The sequence below is a fragment of the Coffea arabica genome, chromosome 3e (assembly GCF_036785885.1).
Source record: "Coffea arabica cultivar ET-39 chromosome 3e, Coffea Arabica ET-39 HiFi, whole genome shotgun sequence".
NCBI classification, from domain to species: domain Eukaryota; kingdom Viridiplantae; phylum Streptophyta; class Magnoliopsida; order Gentianales; family Rubiaceae; genus Coffea; species Coffea arabica.
Genome location: NC_092315.1, coordinates 25329054 through 25340389, shown reverse-complemented (window position 1 = coordinate 25340389; position 11336 = coordinate 25329054). Strand labels below are relative to the sequence as shown.

Here is an 11336-nt window from a genome sequence, read left to right as displayed (position 1 = left end):
TAGCGGAGTGCAACCTGAACCTGTACCCGCCACACAAACACAATCCGAACCATTTGTTATTCCTCCATTTCAAACTACGTTTGAGGGAACTGTAAACCCGCAATATGCTTTTACTCAAAATCCTCCTTTCTACCCTCCTTATGGTCAAGGATTTCAGCCTCAAGACAATCCGACCCTGCATTTGAACCCACCAGTTTTTTATCAGACTACCGCGGAGCCCGTGGTGCCGGAGCACACTTTTCAAAATAAGCCAGAAATGGGAGAGTCGTCTGCCCAGATTGATATGAAGTTACTTAAACGCTTGGATCGTTTTGATGAATTTATTCGGAAAAGCCAAGGTTTAAGCAAACAAGGGGTGTTGGATTATGATGATTTGTGCCTATTTCCGAACGTACAACTACCGGTGGGGTTCAAGACCCCTAAGTTCAACAAATATGATGGAACGGGTAACCCTAAGACGCACCTGCGTTTGTTTGCTAACAAGTTGGGCAAGCCAGTGGATGACGAGAATTTGCCGTTGAGATTATTTCCAGAAAGCTTAGAAGGGGATGCTCTCGATTGGTATTCCAACCTAAAGCCAGAGGAAGTGAAGACCTGGCTCGATCTGTCCAATGCCTTCATCAGACAATATGAGTATAACTGTGAGCTGGCACCAACCCGAACTACTTTGGAAGGAACGAAGAGGCGACCATCTGAAGATCATAAGACATATGCCAAGAGATGGAGAAAGATAGCTGCGAAAGTGGAGCCTCCGATGACCGAGGATGAAATTATTCGCACATTCATAAAGGCGCATGATCCTCCATATTTCGAAGAAATTTTCCGTATGACTGGTTGTTCATTTGCTGCCATTGTGAATAAATTGGAAGAGTTTGATGACTTTGTAAGAGCCGGGAAAATTGTCAACGTCTCTGCTCTCAAATCCCAGTTGGATGCTTTACAAGGTCAAGGAAGCAATGTGAAAAAGCCGCCGTTCAAAAAGAAGGAGGGGGATGCAACCTTTATTTGGAACCAAAACCCTTCACCCCGACCCCGATACCAACACAATCCAACCTACCAACCACATTACCCTTACTACTCAAACCCGCATCCTGTATATACCACCAACATCCACCACCCTCGACCTCGCCCAAGTTATCCTAACCCACTTTCAGCCCCTTTTCAAATTTCCCAACCAAATCCACCTCAAAACCGACCTCGCCCTCCATATAACCTAAGATTTCCTCCACCAAATAGACCTGTTTACAACCATCCTCAACCTCCTGAACCTTACAACCGACCACCTAGCCGTACATTCACCAATTTAGGCAGGCCTCTGGACCAATTGTATGACCAGTTGAAGGCCGCCGGGAAAATTAGTACAGTACCCCCTCCTACCTACCCATATGGCATGCCCGCGTGGTATAATCCACAAGCTGTCTGTGCTTATCATTCTGGGGCCCCCGGACATGCCACCTTTGATTGCAAGGCGCTTAAGCATAAAATCCAAGATATGGTTGAAGCCGGGGAGATTGTAATCCGGAAAAGGGAGGCGCAAGGGCCGAACGTAAATAGGAACCCTTTACCGGAACATGCCAATATCATTGGGGTTATTCTGGATGATACGGAGTATGTGGAACCGGTCAAAGAATTGACAAGGGAAGCTGAAGTGTTTGGGGTCACAGACCAACCCTTTGTCATAGAATTGCCATTTGAAGAGGACGAAAAGCCCTTTGTTTTGGATCTCACGCCAGCGGAGAGTGAGGCTTTGGAGCCAGTAATCATCGAATTCCCGAAGCAGGAGCCTGTTCTGAGTCTGCAACAAGTGCCATGGAATTACAATGAACCTACTGTACAGATTGGGGAAAAGTCAATCGCGAAGGAAGAAGTGTCAGTGGTCACCAGATCAGGGAAAATCGTAAGTCCATTTGAAGCTACCATTCCGATTCAAGCAAATAATTCCGAGCCACCCGCCAAACCAACAATCACTGAGAAGGAAGCCTTGGATTTTCTTAAAAGGCTCCAGAGAAGTGAATACAATGTGATTGAGAAGCTAAGCAAGTCACCTGCCCAGATATCCATGTTGGATTTACTTTTTTCTTCAGATGTGCATAGGGATGCGTTGATCGAGGTATTGACTAAAGCTCAAATCCCTAGGGACATTTCTGTTGATAATTTTTCGCACGTGGTTGGGAGTGTGTTATTCACCAAGCAAATTACTTTTTCTGACGATGAATTGCCGGCGGAAGGCATTGGACATAACAAGGCCCTGTACATAGTTGTTAGGTGCAATGGGAAAAGGCTGCCGAAGGTTTTGATTGATAATGGATCCGCGCTTAATATCTGTCCTTGGAGCACCTTGGAAAAGCTGGGATTGCAAGACATCAAGCTGAGGCCTTCAGGGACCATAGTTCGAGGTTTTGATGGAGCACAAAGAGAGCCAATAGGAGAAGTGGATTTAGTAGTTGAAATGGGACCCGCCCAGTTTCAAATAACCTGCCAAGTCATGCACTTTCCTAGTGTTTACAACGTTTTGCTTGGCAGGCCATGGATTCACAAGTCTGGGGCGGTGCCTTCTTCATTACATCAGTTGTTGAAATTTGTAGTAAATGACAAGCTGATAACTATATTTGCCGAAGAGGATTGCCTTGTAATCATCGATTCCGAGTCCAAAGAAGAGGGTAGCCGAAGCTCCACAGTGACCCCTCATAGCACATCTGATATTGTCTCCGTCAGTTGGATAACAAAGGAGGAGCAAGCTCTATCAAGGGCCAGTGTCATGATGGCTAAGGAGATGATCCGTGGAGGCTATGAATTTGACAAAGGGCTGGGACGAGATCTGCAAGGAATTTTAAAGCCAGTGGAGATTGTGGAGAAAAATGATTCGTTTGGTTTGGGTTTCCGACCGACTGCTAAGGATATCAGAGAAATGAAGGAGCGCAAGAAAGCGGAGAAAGAAGGAAGGCAAAGGGCTCTTGACATTCCACCCCTGCATTATACTTTCCCACGACCAGCCGAGGTGATCATGTCAGAAATCAACCCAGTTGACGAAATTGAAGCTAGTTTGGCCCAATTGTTCGTTGGGGCAACATTTGAAGATAGTGTTCCAGGCGAAGCTGAATTTCCTGACATCCCCGAAGGATCAATTCCCAATTGGACAGCCGAGTTCCTGCCCGTTCGGAAGGAGTTTCGGTAAACTGAAAGGGGTTTATCATTCATGTGAATTCATGAAAAGTTGCATCTGTAAATAGCCAATGAAAACAATTTTACTTTTTGACTAACATTTTCGCATGTAAATATTGTTAAGTTTTCATTTCCATTTGCTTTCAATCAAAGGTTTTATGAAAATGTACAAGTTGTTCTTGTCATGTTGTTTTGTTTATTCATTTGTTTATATCTTCGTTGTATTGCTTGACCATTTGTTTGTTGTATGCTTATTTGCTTATTATCCCACATTCATTAATTCTTTCAGATGGCCAAAAATAAAATTATTTGACCCTTTGGATATCACAATTCTGGAATTCAATAACGGCAATCTCTATATCACTCATGACTTGGAGGTCTGTGAATCCGAACTCCAAAGCGAGAGTGATAATGAGGAGGTATTCGATTCTTTTGCAAAGGACCTTGAACAATATGAGGAAAAACCAAAACCGAACCTGGAAGAAACAGAAAAGGTTAACATTGGCACTGAGGATGAAGTTAAGGAGGTGCAAATTAGTATTCATTTGAATGAGAGGCAGAAAAAGGAGATGCTTGAATTTTTGACTATGTTCCAAGATGTCTTTGCATGGTCCTATGATGATATGACTGGCATTTCAACTGACGTGGTAGTGCATAGGTTACCCACAGACCCTTCTTTTCCACCCGTAAAGCAAAAACCCAGAAAGTTCAAACCCGATATGAGCCTCAAAATAAAAGAGCAAATTGAAAAACAACTCAAAACCAACATTATCATTGTTTCCCATTACCCAATTTGGCTTTCAAATCCAGTCCCTGTTCCAAAAAAGAATGGAGAGGTGCGAGTTTGCGTTGATTATAGAGACCTTAATAAAGCCAGTCCTAAAGATGATTTCCCTCTACCAAACATTCACATTCTCTTAGACAATACTGCCGGACATGAGATTGAATCCTTTTGCGATTGTTTTGCTGGCTACCACCAAATTTTGATGGCAGAAGAGGATAGGGAGAAAACTGCTTTCATTACCCCTTGGGGTACCTTTTGCTACCGAGTCATGCCTTTCGGTTTAAAGAATGCAGGAGCAACGTATCAGAGGACCATGACAACCTTATTTCATGATATGATCCACCGGGAGATGGAGGTCTACGTGGATGACATCATAATCAAGTCTAAGAGGGCAGAGGACTATTTGGTTGATTTGAAGAAGTTATTCGAAAGATTGCGGAAGTACAATTTGAAGTTAAATCCTGCGAAATGCGCCTTTGGAGCACCTGCGGGTAAGCTGTTGGGATTCATTGTTAGCAAGAAGGGCATAGAAATAGATCCGGCGAAAATCAAAGCAATTCGAGATATGCCAGTGCCGAAAACTCAGAAGGACGTGAAAAGCTTCTTAGGGAAGATCAATTTCATTGGGAGGTTCATCGGCCAACTAACTGCCACATGCGAGCCGTTGTTCAAATTATTGAGAAAGAATGTGCCGTTGTATTGGAATGAGGAGTGCCAACAGGCTTTCGACAAGATTAAAGATTATTTGTTGCATCCACCAGTTTTAGTGCCACCCAAACTGGGCCGACCTTTGATTATGTATTTATCTGTACTCGATGGAGCAGTAGGGTGTGTTCTAGGTCAGCACGATGACTCTGGGAGGAAAGAACAAGCCATTTATTATCTAAGCAAGAAGTTCACGCAGTACGAAGCTAATTATTCATTCATTGAGAAAAGCTGTTGTGCATTGGCCTGGGCGGCTCAAAAGTTGAAACACTACTTGTTGAGCCATACCACTTATCTTATTTCCCGATCTGATCCTCTGAAGTTTCTTTTGGAGAAGCCGATGTTAACCGGACGCCTGGCCAAATGGCAGATAATTCTATCAGAGTTCGACATTGTTTTCACTTCACAAAAGGCGGTCAAGGGGCAAGCTATAGCTGATCATCTGGCGGAAAATCCAAGGGATGATGATTATCAGCCACTTCATACTTATTTCCCTGATGAGAAAGTTTTATTCGTAGGCGCTACAGATGATATGAGTGAACAAAGCCCTGAATGGAGGCTTTTCTTCGATGGAGCTTCGAATTCCCTCGGAGTTGGAATTGGAGCTGTTCTGGTTTCACCCGAAGGGAAACATTACCCTGCCGCTGCCAAATTGCAATTTGCCTGCACAAACAACATGGCTGAATATGAAGCTTGCATTTTTGGTCTCAAAATGGCTTTGGAAATGGAAATCAAAGAGTTGATAGCTTTCAGCGATTCAGATTTGCTTGTACATCAAACCTTGAAACAGTGGATAACCAAAGATTCAAAAATTCTGCCCTACCATTGCAGTCTGCTTACTCTGGCCAAGCAATTTCGAAATTTGGAGTTCAGACATCTTCCACGTGCCCGAAACGCATTTGCCGATGCTTTGGCCACTTTAGCTTCTATGATCCAATATCCTGATGAATTGAGGATCGAGCCAATTCCGATTCAACTTCAAGACAAACCTGCCCACTGTTGGGTTGTAGACAAGTCCTCCGACAATGTTCCGTGGTATAATGATCTTAAGGAGTTTCTCAAAACAGGATCTTACCCTCTGCATGCTAAGACAAAGGACAAGAATTTTCTGCGTAGAATGGCTTCAAAATTTTTCTTAAATGGAGAAGTGTTATACAAAAGAACCTCAGATTTGAACCTTTTAAGGTGCATTGATGAGGATGAAGCTCAATATATGATGAAAGAAGTGCATAGTGGCGTTTGTGGACCTCACATGAATGGCCATTTGCTAGCGAAGAAAATCATGAGAACCGGATACTTCTGGCTTACTATGGAGCATGATTGTATAGATTTTGTCCGGGGATGTATAAAATGCCAAATGCACGGTGACATTATACGCGCTCCACCCACTGAACTGCATAGCATGACCGCCCCATGGCCCTGTTCAATGTGGGGTATGGACGTGATTGGTACAATCGATCCTCCCGCTTCAAATGGACATCGATTTATATTGGTGGCGATCGAGTACTTTACCAAATGGGTTGAAGCAGAGTCATTCAAACATGTCACGAAGAAGGTAGTGGCCAATTTCCTGAGAGATCACATCATCTGTCGCTTTGGAGTACCCGAAACGCTTATCACGGACAATGCCAAGAATCTGAACAATGACATGGTAGATGGACTATGTGAGCAGTTCAAAATCAAACACCGCAATTCTGCCATTTATAGGCCTCAGATGAATGGAGCTGTAGAAGCCGCAAATAAGAATCTGAAGAAAATTATCCGCAAAATGACAGAAAAGCATCGCGATTGGCATGAAAAGTTGCCTTATGCATTGATGGCGTACCGGACTTCTATTCGGACATCGACTGGGGCAACGCCATATTCACTTATGTATGGGATGGAAGCTGTATTACCAGCTGAGGTTGAAATTCCGTCGCTACGAATCCTTATGGAAGCTAAATTGGAGGAGGCCGATTGGATCAAGCAGCGCCATGAGCAATTGACTTTGATAGATGAGAAGCGATTCAATGCTATCTGTCATGGGCAATACTATCAAAAACGTGTGGCCCGAGCTTACAACAAAAAAGTCCATCGGCGGGCATTTGAAGAAGGTGATAAGGTACTGAAGCGAATTTTGTCAATGCAAGATGAAGCTAAAGGCAAGTTCGCTCCAAATTGGCAAGGGCCGTTCATTATCCAAAAGGTATTACCTGGCGGAGCTCTTATTTTGGCGGAAATGGATGGACGGGTTTTCCCTCAACCCATCAACTCAGATATGTGCAAAAAGTTTTTCATTTGATCATGCAAATTTTCTTTAGAAATTCATGCAAACGGCGAAATGCAAGTCAGGCCATCTTCTTTTACACTAAAAACATTTTATCTCTACTTGTCCCCTTTGAGCCATCAGAATTGACAAATTTCGTTTGATAACCCTTGAGAATTGCAAACCCCACACTGGGGCAAATTTGTTTCGGAAAAAAAAAAAAAAAAAAAAAACCCTATACTGGGGCAAATTTAGTTTTCAAAGAAAAATGCAAAAAGTGAGGAAAATACAATGAAAAATGCAAAGAGAGAAAATCTGATCAAACTGGGGCAAATTTTCCTCAGTTTCGGAGTTGTTCTCAAAAGGGTGCAATCTCAAGTTATTTCACCCCTCGTATCAAATCTGCTTTCAAGCCTTAACCTTTCTTGAAAAACACCCCACCGGACTTCATTACAAAAGCCCAAAGTCCTGGTTTTCATCACTTGCTGCATTTCTATTAGGAAATTTGTTAATCAACTGGCAGGTGATGTCTATAATGCTTTCGCCTAATCTCACAAGGGAAATGCATTCTACTGATGCCAGAAATCTTCAATTCATATTTCTGAGTCGATAATGGTCGAGATATTTCATGGTTCTCTAGGTGAAAACCCGAAAGGGCGCCTCGAGAGAAAAAAAAAAGAAAAAAAAAACAACAAAAAGGGTGGGGGCAACCTTGGTGAAAACCCGAAAGGGCGCCAAGGTAGGTTTTCTCAACAGACAAGCTCAAGAAGGAACAGCCGGTGACCTGGTTCATTTGGGGTTTTCCTCATATTTGTGATACTTCTGCCAATATCGGATTACGAAGAGAAAATATCCAAAGTTTTGAATATGATATTCGTTGGTTAAATTTGTATTTGTTCTTTACAAATATTCTTTTGCAAAATGTATCTTTATAAACCTCTTGGTTATTCTCAAATTATTTGTGTGTGAATGCTTATGATTGTCTACATTCTTTTGCATGCTCATCTTTGCCTAACATAGGAAATCATCTTGCATATACTAATGTTCATGCATCATTCTTTCACCATTAAATTCAAATGAATGATAAACCCTGAGGTTTGTGCAAAAATAGGGGATTCAATCATCAGTTACAGGGAGTAACATACAACAAAGCTACCACCTGGATTGGGTGACGTGGTAAATCTGCATTTTATCAGTCTCAGAAATTGAAAGGTTTAAGGCAGACGCCGCCGAGCCGAAATAAAAGCATCACAAGACTCATGTTTACACGACTCTCAAGGCAAACCGGATCAAATAATGGTGGCAAGCCCATTATTTCTTCTTTTTTTGCAGGAATGTTGCATTTACAAACAAAAGCAGCCACTCTCTTTTTTGCACCTAAACCGATGTCAGACAAAAGCTTCCCAGTAAACAAGGATCGATGTTATTTGCAAGACTCGATCATAAGAAACAGCATCAGCTATCGTTTCAGTCACAGAAATCCAAATTTCCCTCTTGGTACAAAAGTTGAAATATTCTCAGGTAAAAAAAAAAAAAAAAAAAAAAAAAAACTCAATTCATTGTTTAAACTTCCCCAGTGAAGTCCCCTTTTAAATCCTTGTTCGGGCCAGTCCCGTTTTAAATCCCTGTTCGGGCCAGTCCCGTTTTAAATTCCTGTTCGGGCCAGTCCCGTTTTAAATTCCTGTTCGGGTCAGTCCCGTTTTAAATTCCTGTTCGGGCCAGTCCCGTTTTAAATTCCTGTTCGGGTCAGTCCCGTTTTAAATTCCCGAACGGGCCAGTCCCGTTTTAAATTCCTGTTCGGGGCAGTCCCGTTTTAAATCCTTATTCGGGTCAGTCCCGTTTTAAATTCCTGTTCGGGTCAGTCCCGTTTTAAATTCCTGTTCGGGTCAGTCCCGTTTTAAATTCCTGTTCGGGCCAGTCCCGTTTTAAATCCTTATTCGGGTCAGTCCCGTTTTAAATTCCTGTTCGGGCCAGTCCCGTTTTAAATCCTTATTCGGGTCAGTCCCGTTTTAAATTCCTGTTCGGGCCAGTCCCGTTTTAAATTCCTGTTCGGGTCAGTCCCGTTTTAAATTCCTTGTTCGGGTCAGTCCCGTTTTTAAAATTCCTGTCCGTTCAAATCATTTTGCAGCCGAATAACACAGGTAAGTATTTGGTGTCTACTTCTTTGTCTCAAGTTTTTTCAAAACTCAAACAAAGAGGGGCAAACTGTAGACACCAAATTTTTAAATAATTTGTATGTTGCATCTAATTCATGATTTTTGTTTTAGATTGTCTGCATTTTAGTTGTTATTTTTTTTATTTGTCTTTTATTTGCTAATTATTTGTCATATTAATTTTGTTCACGTTTTAGTTTTAGTTTTAGTTTTAAGTTTTAACGTAAATTTTGTGAAAAAAAAAAGAAAAGAAAAAAAAAATCAAAAAATCACAATTCCATTTCTGCCGGATCACATTTCCTTTCCCCTCTAAAACACTCAACCTCCTCCATCCGCGATTCATCTTCATTTCAGCCCCCAACTCCACTCACAATACAAAAACATATATTTTTCAGCAACTCCAACATTCCACAACACCATTCCATTTCACTTCACCTCCTGCCTTGGTATCATCGACGAGAGGAAATCAGAGAGACAGCTGTGCGAGTTTCGGCCCTTGAACTGTCCGAGAGAGGGTGAGAGCAAGAGATAACCGTGCGAGCTTCATTACTTCCTCCATCACTCGAGAGCTGCCATTTCATTCTTCGCCTTCAACCAGCCGTGATCAATTCAATCACAATCACCACAGCTGCAATTACTGAACTCAGACCAACCATCCTCGCGTGCGTGAGCAAAGCCGAGAGTGAGTGTTCGAGGGAAAGAGCCGAGCTTTTATTTTCTTTTTTTTCCCTTTCTGTCGTAAGCTATAAAAAAAAAAAGGAGAGACCTGCTGTTCTAAATTCCTTCCATCCGTGAGCTAGTGAAGAGATTGAGGGCCGAGCTTTCTCCATTCCAGTCATAAGCTTGAGCAAGGGAGAGGGAGAGTTGACGGGCTGCATTTCTGGATTGCCGAGAGGAAGGAAATAATTCAACGGCTAGTCGTGCGTGTTGAGCTCCAAGCTGAGGTAATTTCTGGACCTAGACCAGTTGGGTAGGGGTAGATGATGTTGATTATAAGCATGCATGTGAGAGTTGTGAGGTTGGATGAAGAATCAAGATTTAGGAAATCTGGTTGTGAGTGAAATTGAAGCTGCCGAGAGTTTGAGCTGGAATTTCAGCTTTAGTTGTTAATTTGTGATGATCTGAGTTTAATTGTGGGTTTAGCTAGTTAAAAACTAATAGATAGTTAATTATTTGGTGTTGCATGTGAATTGTATGGCCAGAAATTCGGTTGTATGGCTGGAAATTCTTATTGGAAGTTGTTTGACTGCTGAACCAATTTTCCAGCTTAGCTGATCGAGCTGTTTTGAAAATTGTATGGTATTTTAGTACGAAATCTACCGGAAAGCATTTGATCCTCACTTGGTTGTGTGTTTAGCTAACTAAATACTGGATGATTAATTAGCTGTGTGTAAACCAGAGATTCTGGACTCATGAGTTGTGGATTTGGTTGCTAGACAGATGCTATTTTTGTGCGGTCCTTTTCATTGTCCAAAGCTGTCGCCTTTTGCTGCTGTTTGTTTGTGTCATGGTTTTTTTTGTTGCTTACTTAAATGTTGTAGATTCTGGTTAGCAGGCTGCATGTTCTTGGTTGTTGTTCAATGATTATGCTTACGTTTCAATCTGGAAATGCACAGTCCGAAGTTTACTGCAGAAAAGATAGCTAAAGTTTGCATCTTTTGCTTCTGGATTTTCTGGGGGGAGGAAGGCAGGGATGGAACTTATGATTTTGCCGTTTAATCTAAAGTAGATTGGGTTGAAGTGCTGGGTCATTGAGTAAGGCATTTCCAGGTTTCTTTGGGTCATGTAAATGTTTGTAAACATGCTGAATTTGCAAAGAAAAAGCTGCAGAAATTCTTGTTTTTCTTCAAAGTCAATATGTTTTCAAATCATGTCATTCCAATTTTTTTTTTTTTGTTCGAAAGCTGGTTAGATATTTCCCCTACATTTGTTTCAAGTCTTTGTATGTTGGGTTTGAATGATGGGAAATGCGTTGAGTCGTTTTCATGAATGCTTTCTCGGCTGAGTGGGTAAAAAAAAATTGCATCAGTTTTGTTCATCAAATGTTTGCATACTTGCCCAGAATTTTGCATGGGATTTTTCTAAGTTTTCTGCCTGCTTGGATGATGGTAATGATGTGGTTTGTTGGTCAATTCATACACCATATGCATGCCCAAGCCAAAATTCTGGTATTCAGCCTATGTTGATGAGATGATAAGAGAGTTTTTGTTTCTCTTTTTCTGCATTCTTTTTCCAGAATTTGCGTATTATATCTTTCCAAGTTTCTGGTCATTTGATTGTGATCATC

At 41.8% G+C, this 11336-nt stretch overlaps 1 protein-coding gene across 1 annotated transcript; it reads left to right on the top strand.

Moving 5' to 3' along the window:
* The first annotated feature begins 1390 nt into the window (after positions 1 to 1390).
* LOC113737489 (uncharacterized) lies at positions 1391 to 10633 on the top strand. Its single transcript, XM_072083821.1, has 2 exons — positions 1391 to 2943; positions 10591 to 10633. Exons 1-2 carry the CDS (start codon positions 1391 to 1393, stop codon positions 10631 to 10633), a joined length of 1596 nt encoding a protein of 531 aa, XP_071939922.1.
* Positions 10634 to 11336: the final 703 nt, after the last annotated feature.